Here is a 14,812-nt window from a genome sequence, read left to right on the forward strand (position 1 = left end):
TTATACGCACAACTTAAGCGTATTCTATAACGTACTGCACCTAAATTTTAATGCATGCAAGGAGGGGCGTGGTTATGGCGGTGAAATGGGCGTTTCGTGGGCATTCCAAAATGTACACGGACTGTTAGAGAATACGGCCCACTGCACCTAAATCTATGAGCCGGGATTTACGCCACATTTTCACTGATGTAAATGGATGTGCGTAGTTTTAGGCACTAGGATAGCAACTAAGCTTATTCTATATACCACACCTAAAAAGCTGCTGCTTATAGAATACACTTAGGCAGAAATGTTTTCAACGTGGATTTTTTTAGGCGTCGTATATAGAACCTGGCCCTTAAATGTTCAAGGCGTATCAGCAGCCAGGTCCTTATCTGATCCAGACACACAACACGTAGTGATGATGTACAGGCCAGCTGCTGGAGAGAGACTCTCCTGAAGGGCAAAGAAGAGAAAGGCGGTGACAGGAGCTTGGAAAGAAGAGCATGCCTGAAACGAGCTCTCATTTCAGACGCATTCAGAGAATTGGCTCACGGGGCAGGTGCAAGGGGCAAAACAAAGCTGTTTAGGGGTAAATAAGTACATAAGTATTGCCACACTGGGATAGACCAAAGGTCCACAAAGCCCATCCTGTTTCCAACAGTGGCCAATCCAGGTCACAAGTACCTGGCAGAAACTCAAATAGTAGCAACATTCCATGTAGAACCCCAAACCATAGAAAGGTTCTAGAATTCTAAAGAATAACAAGATTCCATGCAGAATTTCAAAGTGTAGCAACATTCCATGTAGAACCCCAAAGAGTAGCAAGATTCCATTTAGAATCCCAAGTACATAAGTGTTGCCACACTGGGAAAGACCAAAGGTCCATCAAGCCCAGCATCCTGTTTCCAACAGTGGCCAATCCAGGTCACAAATACCTGGCAAGATCCCAAAAAAGTTCAATACATTTTATGCTACTTATGCCAGAAATAACCAGTGGATTTTCCCCAAGTCAATTTAATAATGTTCTATGGACTTTTCCTTTAGGAAGCCATCTAGACCTTTTTTAAACCCCACTAAGCTAACCGCCTTTACCACATTCTCTGGCAATGAATTACAGAGTTTAATTACACGTTGAGTGAAGAAACATTTTCTCCGATTTGTATTAAATTTACTACTTTGTAGCTTCATCACATGCCCCCCTAGTCCTAGTATTTTTGGAAAGAGTAACAATGATTCATGTCTAACCATTCCACTGCACTCATTACTTTATAGACCTCTATCATATCTCCCCTCAGCCAGAGAAATAGCAGCTACGCAGAAAGCCAGACTGGGTGGGGGGGAGAATGGATTGAGAAGGAAATTAATTTGTGTGTGACCCACTGAGTGAAAAGGTACCAAACATGCTGTTACAAATAACAGAGATAAAGGCTATAGAAGTCTGGAGGGATAAATTTGGTCTGTACAAAACATGGTCAACATTTTGTCTGTAACTTCCTATGGATTACAGAGATATAGATGTTTTAAGTTTGCTATTTTTCAAATGTGTTTTACCCTATTTTATTGAAATAAAATGTTTCTCTTTTTTTTTTTTTTAAAGATGTAATTAGTCAATACCTGAGGCTGAAATTTTGCAGATTATGCAGTCCATATCCCTCTATCTTGTGGTATAAATAACCACATACCCCCCCCCCCCCCCCCCCCCAATTTTGGTACCTTCTCACTCGGCAGATCACATTGTTCGTTTAAATTAGAAATAGGACAACGGTGGGGAGGAGATGGCAAAAAAATTAAAACAAAAACAGGGTGAAAAGTTGTACACTATCATTGGAGATTTCTAATTCCATTTGCTTATATCAAGTTGGAGATTCAGCACACACCAGCATGCACAGTCAGTGGCTAGAAAAACACAGATGCTTTGGACTGGGGCTCAGTAATAGGAATCGGGTAAAGTACCATAGGGCAAAGATTAAGCAACAGGGACAGCTGTAGCTTCAAATAGAAATGAATCATAGATTTTCCTATCTTCTACCAACAGACATCCAACCCAGGCAGAATTCTGCTAACTACATCTGCAGAGCACAGTTGTTATCAGCAGTGGCGTTCCGTGGTTGGCTGACACCCGGGGCGGATCGCCGCTGCGCGCACCCGCCCCCGGTTGCAGTGCAACACGGCGCCCGCCCCCCCCCCCCCCGGCGTGGCACAGCACCTCCCCCTGGCGTGGACCCCGGCGCAGCGCCTCTCACTCCCCCCCCCCCCCCGCCGACAGTCCCCACCTGCCTACCAGCTGAGCTCCGTGCACCCGGCACCTCAAATCTGCAGCGCTGCCGACTGTAAAAGAAGAAAATTGTCTCGTCATTGGCCCTTCCCTCACACTGTGTCCCGCCCTCTGATGTAACTTCCTATTTCCTCGAGGGCGGGACACAGTGAGGGAAGGGCCAACGACGAGACAATTTTCTTCTTTTACAGTCAGCAGCGCTGCAGATTCGAGGTGCCGGGTGCATGGAGCTCAGCTGATAGGCTGGTGGGGACTGTCGGATGGGGGGGGGGGGAGCCGTGCCACGCCGGGGGTGGGTGGGCGGAGCACCCCCACCCCCACCCGTTGACACCCAGGGTGGACCGCCCCACCCTTGCTACGCCACTGTGTATCAGAATTAGTTTTCAAGACCAATATTTCATATCGCCTTCAGGAGCATAACACTTCCTTTCCCCAGAGCTGATGCGAGTACTCACACTATCAAGGTAGTTAGAAAGAAGTTTCTGTAATAGTTCAGAAGCCCTGGAACTTATCGCTGGAAGCCTTAGTAGGATGCAGTTACCTAACCAAAAGAGGAAAAAAAAAAAGTCTTAAGCAGTAAGATTAGATCAGTGGTAGGACAAAAGGTTGCAGGGTCCCACAACAGCTCAAAAGGGCAGTGTGGAATGTTTGTTTACTCATTCACTCCTTCCTCTATCCCAGCCCAAGACGGTCAATCCTACATGTCTATCTTTTACAATAACCTGGACACAGAACTTTGGAAAGAGGGGAGAAAACACAGGTTTATCATCAAACTGAAATAAAAAGAGAGTAATTGAAGAGGAACCCATCATATTTCACAGCTGGAAGACAGGTTATTCTGGCCATTTGATTGGCTCAATTCCCAAGATGATTTACAATGATGTCACTTACCCCAAGGCCCAACAGGTTACTGATAATATTTCACATGATGTAATTTTGCAATTAAACAAAACACAAAACAAAAAAACCCCACTCACATACAGAGGCTGTCAGCCCACCAGCCCCTAAAAACGTAGAACATTCCAATCATGAAAGCAAAATGTAGCCAAGTTCTGTAATCACCTATCTTGCACAATTGTTACTGACTTCCCTACTATAAAGCGATGTTTTACCGACTAAACTAAACCCTCTATAGCACATGAGCAGGATTTTGAAAGAAAAATGTAAGAAAGGATAGAAGATAGAAGAACATAAATTTGAAAAATGCTCAATAAAAAGTAGTCGCACCGTCCAGGAAAAGAAAAAGATGCTTCTGTCCGACACTTCCTACCTGCTGCAATAGCTCCAATCAAAGGAATGAGACAAAGCTGGATTGGAAACGTCCAAGCACCTATGATTAGCACCACACCCATTGGTTCACGATGGACAAAGCAATCATCAAATATGGAAGTCTGGCATTAAAAAAAAGTATATTTATTGTCATTACCACTAACAGTAACACGGTCAACAAATAAATTATTTATTTATTTCATTTGTATCCCACATTTTCCCACCTTTTTGCAGGCTCAATGTGGCTTACAATACATCTTGAAAAATAGAAGACATTAGAAAATAAACATTTAGTATTAAAGAAGAATCTTGGGCAATACGATAATGAAAAAGCAAGATAATAGTATAACAAGCAGATATTATAAGACAGTTTTAAATATATGTGGAAGAATTGTGTGTGTTACATTGGTTGATCTTTGTGGTATGCCTTGTTAAAGAGATGGGTCTTCAGCAGTTTGCGGAAGTTCATTAGTTCGTAGATCATTTTTAGGTTGCGCGGCGATGCATTCCATAGCTGTGTGCTCAAGTAAGTAAAGTTTGACGCGTGCATTAGTTTGTATTTTAGACCTTTGCAGTTAGGGTAGTGCAGATTGAGGAATGTGCGGGATGATCTTTTGGCATTCCTGGGTGGTAAATCTATCAGGTCTGACACGTAGGCTGGTGCATCTCCATGAATGATTTTGTGGACTAAGGAGCATATTTTGAACGTGATGCGTTCTTTAATTGGGAGCCAGTGTAGTTTTTCTCATAAGGGTTTAGCACTTTCATATTTTGTTTTACCAAATACGAGTCTCGCTTCAGTGTTCTGGGCTGTCTGAAGTTTCTTAATTATTTGTTCTTTGCAGCCGGCGTAGAGTGTGTTACAGTAATCTAGGTGACTGTGCACCATTGATTGTACCAGGTTACGGAAAACAGTCCTTGGGAAGAAAGGTCTTACTCTTTTTAGTTTCCACATTGAGTGGAGCATCTTCTTGGTTGTGTTTTTCGCGTGGCTGTCCAGTGTTAGGTGTCGATCGATGGTAACTCCAAGAATTTTCAGGGTTTCTGAGATTGGAAGGTTCAGATTTGGTGTGTTGATGGCAGTGTATTTGTTCTTGTTATGTTGAGAGGTGAGTATTAGGCATTGGGTCTTTTCTGCATTAACTTTCAGCCGAAATGCATCCGCCCATGATTGCATGGTCTGGAGGCTTTGGTTGATCTCATTTGAAATTTCCTTTAAATCATGTTTAAATGGGGCTATGACATGTTACCTAAGGAGGTTCAAATTGAATTTGTAGGCTGTAATGTAAATGTTGAATCATTAAGATAAATTGTTGAACCATAAAATGGTGGGGAGCTATAAGAATCCAGGCTCTCTACGCTTCTTTTGAATGTTGATGGTTACAGCAATTGATTGAGATGATGAGTTCTATTTGTTGGAACTATACTTAAAAGTTAATAAACAGCGTGGACTACACTTTGAGGGGGTGGGGTGGGGGGTGGAGTTGGAGGGGGAGGGGGAGAAAAATGTTAAATATTTTGATGATGAGATTTTCACCATGCTGGTACTCTTGTCTTGTTTTCAAATGGATATATTTTATTTTAGTTACATTTGTACCCTGCGCTTTCCCACTCATGGCAGGCTCAATGTGGCTTACATGGGGCAAGGTAAAATTATGTATAATCATACCTGATAATTTTCTTTCCATTAATCATAGCTGATCAATCCATAGACTGGTGGGTTGTGTCCATCTACCAGCAGGTGGAGATAGAGAGCAAACTTTTGCCTCCCTATATGTGGTCATGTGCTGCCGGAAACTCCTCAGTATGTCGATATCAAAGCTCCATCCGCAGGACTCAGCACTTAGAGAATTACACCCACGAAGGGACACTCTGCCCAGCTCACCACCGCCGAAACGGGGGAGGGGAATTAACCCAGCTCATCCCCACACAAGTGGGGGAGGGGAATCCGTCCAGCTCATCCCCGCGGAGCGGGGGAGGGACACCACACCCGCCGATGCGGGGGGATCTGGCTTATCCTGCAACCGCAACCGCGGGAGGAGCTGACTGACCCTAACACCGCCGAAGCGGGAGGGGTACAAAGCTGCCCTACAGCCGCACGAAGCGGGAGGGAGTGCCGGCAGAATTTTAAGTCTCAATCCAGCCCCGTAAAACGGAGGGGAGAGGAATGCAGCAGCTCACTGTAACACAAACTCGTCTTAACTCTTGAAGAATCCAAGTGAAAAAACTTGAACACGAAGTCTTTCTGAAGTAACTGAAGACTAACTTGAACCTGAAATGCAACCAGAATAAAAACAGTACAGATATCTGGGAGGGGCTATGGATTGATCAGCTATGATTAATGGAAAGAAAATTATCAGGTATGATTATACATAATTTACCTTCCATATCATCAAGCTGATCAATCCATAGACTGGTGGGATGTACCGAAGCAGTACTCACCCAGGGCGGGACATTGAAATCCCTGACCTCAACACTGAAGCTCCAAACCGGGCCTCCGCCCGTGCAGCCACAGTCAAAACGGTAATGCTTGGAGAATGTATGAGCCGAAGCCCAAGTTGCCGCCTTGCATATCTCTTCCAAGGAGACGGATCCGGCCTCTGCCATCGAGGCCGCCTGAGCTCTCGTGGAGTGAGCCTTCAGCTGGATAGGCGGCACCTTCCCCGCGGCCACATAAGCCGCTGCAATGGCTTCCTTGACCCATCTTGCCACTGTAGGCTTAGCAGCCTGCAGACCCTTACGAGGACCTGCAAACAGGACAAACAGATGATCCGATTTCCGGAAATCATTGGTCACTTCCAAGTATCTGATGATGACTCGTCTCACATCCAGATATTTAAGAGCAGAGTACTCCTCTGGGTAGTCCTCCCTACGAAAGGAAGGGAGACAGAGCTGCTGATTCACATGGAATCGAGAAACAATCTTGGGCAGGAAGGAAGGCACTGTGCGAATAGTCACTCCTGCCTCAGTGAACTGCAGAAAAGGCTCTCGACATGAGAGCGCCTGGAGCTCAGAAACTCTTCTGGCTGAAGTGATAGCCACCAAAAAGACTGCTTTCAACGTCAGGTCTTTCAGAGATGCCCTCGACAAGGGTTCAAAAGGCGGCTTCTGCAATGCTCTTAGCACCAGGTTGAGATTCCACGCAGGCACCACTGAGTGCAGAGGAGGGCGCAGGTGATTCACTCCCTTGAGAAAGCGCACCACATCTGGCTGCGAAGCCAGGGAAGCACCCTTCAGGCGGCCCCTGAAGCAAGCCAGAGCCGCTACCTGGACTTTAAGGGAACTGAGCGACAGGCCTTTCTCCAGACCTTCTTGCAGGAACGCCAACACTGAAGAAATTGGAGCAGTGAAGGGAGAAAGTGAGCCTGCTTCACACCACGCTGCAAAGATACGCCAAACCCTGGCGTAAGCAGTAGAAGTAGAGCGCTTCCTCGCTCTCAGCATAGTGGCGATGACCTTGTCTGAGAAGCCCTTCTTCCTCAAACGCTGCCGCTCAATAGCCAGGCCGTAAGACCAAAGGGGGAGGGATCCTCCATCACCACGGGACCCTGATGTAACAGGCCCCGCTCCACTGGCAGCCGCAGAGGATCGTCGACTGAGAGCCTGATCAAGTCCGCATACCAGGGACGTCTGGGCCAATCCGGACCCACCAGGATTACCCTGCCGGGATGCTTTGCCACCCGGTCTAGCACCCTGCCCAACATGGGCCAGGGCGGGAACACATAGAGAAGCTCTTGTGTCGGCCACTGTTGGAGAAGAGCATCTACTCCCAGGGATCGAGGGTCCCGTCCTCTGCTGAAAAAGCGCGGCACTTGGCAATTGGCCGATGACGCCATCAGATCTAGGCTCGGCTGGCCCCAGCGCTTCATGATGTCCAAGAACGCCTGAGCAGATAGCTGCCACTCTCCGGGCTCCAAGGTATGGCGACTGAGAAAGTCCGCCTTGACATTCATGACTCCGGCAATGTGGGCCGCTGAAAGCTGCTCCAGGTTCGCTTCCGCCCACTGGCAAAGATTCATAGCCTCCTTGGCTAGAGGGGCGCTCTTGGTACCTCCCTGGCGGTTGACATAGGCCACAGCCGTGGCATTGTCCGACAGAACCCGTACAGGCTTCAACACCAGTAACGGGATGAACTCCAAAAGCGCCAACCGAATGGCTCTGAGTTCCAGGAGGTTGATAGACCACTTTGCTTCTGCAGGAGACCAGAGCCCCTGCGCTGTCCTTCCCAAGCAGTGGGCTCCCCAGCCCGACAACGAGGCATCCGTCATGACGACAATCCACTCTGGGGTCACCAGAGGCATTCCCGCAGACAACTTGTCTGTCTGCATCCACCAGCTCAGCGCCTTGCGCACTGCTGGGTCCAAGGGAAGGCGCACAGCATAATCCTCCGACATCGGAGTCCAGCGCTGCAGCAAAGAGTGTTGAAGTGGTCTCATATGAGCCCTGGCCCAGGGCACAACTTCCATCGTGGCCGTCATAGAGCCCAACAGCTGCACATAGTCCCAAGCCCGAAGGGGAGAGGCTACTAGGAACTGGTCCACCTGAGCCTGAAGTTTGACAATCCGATTGTCTGGCAGGAACACTCTGCCCACTTGGGTGTCGAATCGAACTCCCAGATACTCCAGGGACTGAGTCGGGCGCAGCTGGCTCTTCTCCCAGTTGATGATCCATCCCAGGGAGCTCAAAAGAGCAACTACCCGGTCCACAGCTTGCCGCACTCTGCATAAGAGGGGGCTCGGATCAACCAGTCGTCCAGATAAGGATGGACTTGTACTCCTTCCTTTCACAGGAAGGCCGCTATGACCACCATTACTTTGGAAAAGGTCCGCGGAGCAGTAGCCAACCCGAACGGGAGGGCTCTGAACTGGAAGTGTCGGCCCAGGACTGCAAAACGCAGAAAGCGTTGATGAGGAGGACAGATGGGAATATGCAAGTATGCTTCCTTGATGTCCAAGGATGCCAGGTACTCCCCTGCCTTCACTGCCGCTATAACAGAGCGGAGAGTCTCCATGCGAAAGTGCCGCACTTTCAAGGCCCGATTGACCCCTTTGAGGTCGAGGATAGGCCGGACAGAACCTCCTTTCTTTGGTACCACAAAGTAAATGGAGTAACGTCCCTTGCCAAGCTGACTTTCTGGCACCGGAACGACCGCACCCAGGCGGATCAGATTGTCCAAAGTCTGCTGCACTGCCACAGCTTTGACCGGAGACTTGCAGGGAGAGAGTACAAACCCGTCTCTTAAGGGTCGGCAGAACTCTAGCTTGTAGCCGTCTCTGATGACTTCCAGCACCCAAGCGTCTGAAGTTATTGTGGTCCACTCGCCCAGAAACGAGGACAGCCGTCCTCCAATCTGCACTGGGGCGTGGACCCAGACCCCGTCATTGGGTACGAGACCCTGGGGGAGGACCGGAGGGAGCACCTCCGGGACGGCGGTCTCTGCGAAAGGAATGCTGCTTGGGGGAGAAATTCCTCTTAAAGGAAGAGGGGGCAGAAGAACCCGACCTGCCCGGGCGGTACCGACGGGCTTCCTGAAACCGTCCTCTGGAGGTACCGGGACGAGCACTAGCCCGAGCCCTGACCTCTGGTAACTTCTTGCCCTTAGACGTGCCGAGATCGGTCACGATTTTGTCCAGCTCGACCCCAAAGAGCAGCTTGCCTTTAAAAGGCAACCTAGCCAGGCGGGATTTAGAGGCGTGGTCAGCAGACCAATGTTTCAGCCAAAGCCACCGCCGCGCAGAGATTGTCTGAGCCATGCCTTTCGCTGAGGCCCTCAAGACATCATACAGCAAGTCTGCCAAATAGGCTAAGCCCGATTCCAGGGCCGGCCAATCAGCCCTCAAGGAATGATCCGAGGGGGAAGCCCGCTGCACCATAGTCAGGCACGCCCTGGCCACATAGGAGCCGCAAACTGAGGCCTGCAAACTTAAAGCAGCCGCCTCAAAGGACGACCTTAAGGCCGCCTCCAATCTTCTGTCTTGGGCGTCCTTTAGGGCCGTGCCACCTTCCACCGGCAACGCCGTTTTCTTAGTCACCGCAGTGATTAAAGAATCCACGGTAGGCCACAGATAGGCCTCACGTTCACTCACAGCCAAAGGATAGAGGCGGGACATAGCCCTAGCCACTTTAAGGCTCGCTTCTGGGACATCCCATTGAGCCGAAATTAAGGTGTGCATGGCATCATGCACGTGGAAGGTTCTAGGCGGGCGCTTCGTCCCCAGCATAATGGCAGAGCCAACAGGGGCTGAGGGAGAGACGTCCTCCGGAGAGGAAATCTTCAAAGTGTCCATGGCCTGTAACAACAGGTTGGGCAAATCCTCTGGGCGAAAAAGCCGTGCTGCAGAGGGGTCATCCGCTCCATCCGAGCGGGGATCCGTCTCCTCCAAGGAATCCGCAAAGGACCGTTGGGAGACCTCAGACACGCTGCCCTCATCTACATCGGAGAAGACAAATTCCTCCAAGGCCTGGGAATCAACCCGAGGGCGTTTACCTCTGGGAACCTCAACCTCTTTACCAGACGAGGGAGCAGGGGCAGCGTTGTGCATGAGGAAGGCCTGATGCAGCAGCAAAACAAACTCGGGGGAGAAACCCCCCAGACTGTGCACTTCCGCAGCCTGGGCAACAGCCCTAGACGCACTCTCAACCGGCGCTCGCAATAGCGGGGGAGAGACATGCTGCGCATCCAAAATGGCGTCCGGCGCGAAACTCCGCGAAGGAGCCGCGCGGGAAGAACGGCTCTTAACTTTAGCCGCTTCTGTGCCGTCGCCCAAATTAAGGGCGTTCATGGCATTAATGTCTCCAACCTCAAGGGCGGCCAAGAAGAAGCCGTCCGAGCCGCGTGGCCGGCCAAGATGGCGGAGGCGAGGAGCGGGGGATGGGCGTTTATGGCGGGAAAAACCGCCACGCCGGAGGAAGGACCGGGACATTCATCGGTCACGAAACTGTCACCCAACAAGGGCGAATCAGGCTTTAAGACCCCCGCATCCCCTCTAGAAGCGCTCAAGCGACCCGGGGAGCGACCCTTTGCGCCCTCGCCCTCCGACGCCATATGCCACGAGGAGAAGAATCGGGGAACCCCCTGCCCGCTATAAAAAGGTAAAAATTACCTGCTGTCCGCTCCAAGTTGTAACGACCTGGTGTCCCAGTGAGTAGCTGCAATAGACGCTTAAATAAACGTCGAAATAAACGCCTTTAAGGACGTTCAAAATTTTTTTTTTTTTTTTTTTTTTTTTTTAAACGGAGCCAGCGGGAGGGGGGAGAAAAGGAGGGACCTGGCACCACCAGGTTTGCACTTGCTCAAAAGAGCCCTCAACCCCAGGCACTCAACAAAACCTAAAAATTAGGCTTGGAGGCCTAGCCAGAGCTGCTGCTGTGTGTGACCACCACCTGCTGAGATAGAGAACATACTGAGGAGTTTCCGGCAGCACATGACCACATATAGGGAGGCAAAAGTTTGCTCTCTATCTCCACCTGCTGGTAGATGGACACAACCCACCAGTCTATGGATTGATCAGCTTGATGATATGGAATGGAGGGTTAAGTGACTTGCCCAGAGTCACAAGGAGCTGCCTGTGCCTGAAGTGGGAATCCAACTCAGTTCCCCAGGACCAAAGTCCACCACCCTAACCAGTAGGCCACTCCTCCACTGTTGCTACTATTTGAGATTCTACATGGAATGTTGCTATTCCACTAGCAACATTCCATGTAGAAGTCAGCCCTTGTAGATCACCAATGTGGCCGCGCAGGCTTGTGCTTCTGTGCAGGACGTCAGACTCACAGAAGCAGAAGCCTGCGCAGCCTTCCACATGGAATGTTTAGCAACATTCCATGTAGAATGTAGAATCTCCAACAGTAGCAACATTCCATGTAGAATCTCCAATAGTATCTATTTTATTTTTGTTACATTTGTACCCCGCGCTTTCCCACTCATGGCAGGCTCAATGTGGCTTACATGGGGCAATGGAGGGTTAAGTGACTTGCCCAGAGTCACAAGGAGCTGCCTGTGCTGGGAATCGAACTCAGTTCCTCAGGACCAAAGTCCACCACCCTAACCACTAGGCCACTCCTTCACTCTATACTGAGATTGTTGACTGTTAATTTTGTTATATCATCAATAAAAATTGTTGAAACATAAATCATGTTTAAATGGGATGTAGATCGTTACGTCGTCTGTGTAAATGTATGGGTTAAGGTTTTGGTTTGATAATAGTTGGCTAAGGGTGTCATAATTAGGTTATTATTATTATTTATTGCTTTTGTATCCCACATTTTCCCACCTATTTGCAGGCTCAGTGTGGCTTACAATACATTGTAACGATGGAAGTACAATAAGTTATTATTGAATTATTAGATATTGTTTCATCAGATAAGACGAATACAGAGCAAGCATATTTATGGAACTCACATCCACTGGGCTTACAACGTGTTGGTAACTATCTTCAGTTTTGAAAACCAGTGAAAGCATACTTATTTTAAAAAGCTTTTTAAGAGCGACACGATAATGGTTTTATGGGAAGAAAAACATAAGATTTATGTCTTGTTTATAAATATGTTGTAAATATGTTGCAATTCTATATTGATTTGTTTTGCGTTTTATGTTGACATATTGGCTGGATTCTATAAGCAAAACTGCGCACTATTGCGAGATGAATGCAAAACTACATTGGCTAACAAGCCAACTAGCATCAATAACTGGGTTCCAGCAATTAATACAACACAAAGAAGAGTCCAAGGTCTCCCGCAAAACGACAAAAGTAAAACAAAGATGAGCGGAAGCTGTCCAGGAAGACCAGACTAAATCCACAAATGTAAAAGCCAAAATAGTTTATTGTGACCCAACACGGTCCATGTTTCTTCCTGGACAGCTTCCGCTCATCTTTGTTTTACTTTTATTCCAGCAATTAATGGCATTAATTGGCAACAATTTGGATTAGCGTGCGCATCCTGCTATGCACTATTTTATTAAGATCCAGGTGCAAATCTTATAGCGTGCAACTGAAAAGGGGGAGTGGCCATGGGAGGGGCATTCACTACAAATATGCACAGTATTAGTGAATACCAGGGATCTGCACCTAAAATAAAACTTACACACCAGGATTTATACCAGGTTTCAGTTGGTGTAAATCCTGAAGCCCAAAGTTGGGTGCAGATTCCCGTTACAAAGGGTGCTGATCCCAGAACGCCCAGTATAGAATACCGTTCAGCGCCCAATTTTGAGCACCAAAGTTCACTAAGACTTGATAAAACTATCCTTATTACAAAGTAAATCAGAGCAATGCACAATCACAAAAAAATAATAAAAGCAAGAAAAGGAACTCCATAAAATACAGGTAGTATATTAGGCAAACAGTCAAAAAAGCATATCAAAGGAAAGAGGAGACCCAAGGAACCTACTGGCAAAAATTCCTAAAGTTAACAAAACATATCAGCGAATTGTCCCTCCATCATAAGGCCCCATTCCTACTCTCTGCAGGCCTAATATTCTCCCAGCTTTCTCTCTCCTCAAATCCAATTGAGCCCCCTCCCCCCCAGGCTCGACATCCTTCCCCCCCGCAACAGGTTCAAACACAGCTTTCTCTGTCTCCCCCACCCAGAAAGCTTTCTTTTATCAAATGAATTAAATCATAAACTATTTATTGAATCCAGCCCATTACGTACGTTTTTACTGTTACCCACATAATAGAGCGGATTATAAATAAACACCACGCTAAGACAGCTATGTAGTATTTTGCAAGGACTAAAACACAGTTTTACCTAGAATGCTATTAATAGTTAAAAATAAATATAAGTAATACCTTATCAAATGCTACTAAGTGAAGAGTAAGCCAATAAAAACGCAGGAGAACCAAGACGATGACCAAAGGGGAACTGAAGCAAAATGGAGGCTGCTTGGTATCTCATGAAAAGGTTTGCAGTGTGAAGTACTAGAGGTTTCCTTCCACTGTGCATGTGAAAAAAACGTTCAAACGTAGTATATTGGTGTAAATTTCCAGGAAACCTTACCATGTCCTTCCTGATGTATTCTGGCTGCATCCATTTCTCCAGGTTATTGATGGCATAAAGTGCCTCATTCTTTACGGTGGTGATCTCCAATAATATAGTTTCAAACTTAGGCTAGAGATAAAAATTCATGAAAGTTACAAAGTAAGCACTTAAGTTTCAGAATGGTTGCAGAGAGAGATTATGTTTACTAGATAGCATAAAATTCAAGCTATGGCACTTTAGAACATAAATCCAACCACTGACTTTGTATAAAACCCGAGAAAACATTTCTGCCATGTTTACATTTGCTGAGATAATCCTGCCCAGATAATTATCACTCTAAAACCAGTCAGATATTCCCCCCAATCACATTAAATGGTTCCTGTTCTCAAGTGAATCTCATGGAATTACTTTTTTTCTCGAGTTCCGCCTCTTAAAGAGACCTCACCACTTGCAGCAAACTCAGTTTAAATTGCCTTGTCTTGCTCAATCCCACCTAGTTACATAGTAGATGACAGCAGAAAAAGACCTGCACGGTCCATCCAGTCTGCCCAACAAGATAAACTCATACGTGCTACTTTTTGTGTATACCTTACCTTGATTTGTACCTGTCCTTTTCAGGGCACAGACCGTATAAGTCTGCCCAGCACTATCCCCGCCTCCCAACCACCAGCCCCGCCTCCCACCACCAGTTCTGGCACAGACCGTATAAGTCTGCCCAGCACCATCCCCGCCTCCCGCCACTGGCTCTGCCACCCAAGTAAGTGGTACTATTGCTAAAATTAGGGGAGAGGGGGATCAGGTTTTTCTGCAGGATGGGGAGATTAGGGATCAATTTGTCCAGTATTATACAGCTTTATACTCAGAGACTAGTGGGTCCAGTATAGAGATACAGAAATATCTGGAGCGAGTGGATCTTCCAAAATTAACGGAAGAACAAAGGGGACATATGGAGAAGCCTATCTCTGTGGATGAGATACAGGGAATAATAAGTAGTTCTTCCCAAATTCACCTGTTTAAACTCTAAGGGCCCGATATTAAGTGAGAGAGGCCCACATTATCCCCAGAAATTCAATGCTGGGCCATAAGTACATAAGTACATAAGTAGTGCCATACTGGGAAAGACCAAAGGTCCATCTAGCCCAGCATCCTGTCACCGACAGTGGCCAATCCAGGTCAAGGGCACCTGGCACGCTCCCTAAACGTAAAAACATTCCAGACAAGTTATACCTAAAAATGCGGAATTTTTCCAAGTCCATTTAATAGCGGTCTATGGACTTGTCCTTTAGGAATCTATCTAACCCCTTT

General features: G+C 47.5%; 1 protein-coding gene across 4 annotated transcripts in view; it reads right to left on the bottom strand.

Moving 5' to 3' along the window:
- LOC115480105 (aldehyde dehydrogenase family 3 member B1-like) overlaps positions 1-14,812 on the bottom strand; it is a 53,894-nt gene that overhangs the window by 15,044 nt on the left and 24,038 nt on the right. For all 4 annotated transcript variants that reach the window (XM_030218577.1, XM_030218574.1, XM_030218575.1 and 1 more), the window contains exons 4-6: positions 13,526-13,636; positions 3,528-3,648; positions 2,713-2,798 (exon numbers count right to left, since the gene is read on the bottom strand). In XM_030218577.1, the coding sequence (XP_030074437.1) occupies positions 2,713-2,798; positions 3,528-3,648; positions 13,526-13,636 (318 nt within the window). The remainder of the gene's footprint in view (positions 1-2,712; positions 2,799-3,527; positions 3,649-13,525; positions 13,637-14,812) is intronic.

Source organism: Microcaecilia unicolor, chromosome 11 (assembly GCF_901765095.1).
Source record: "Microcaecilia unicolor chromosome 11, aMicUni1.1, whole genome shotgun sequence".
Classification (NCBI taxonomy): Eukaryota; Metazoa; Chordata; class Amphibia; order Gymnophiona; family Siphonopidae; genus Microcaecilia; species Microcaecilia unicolor.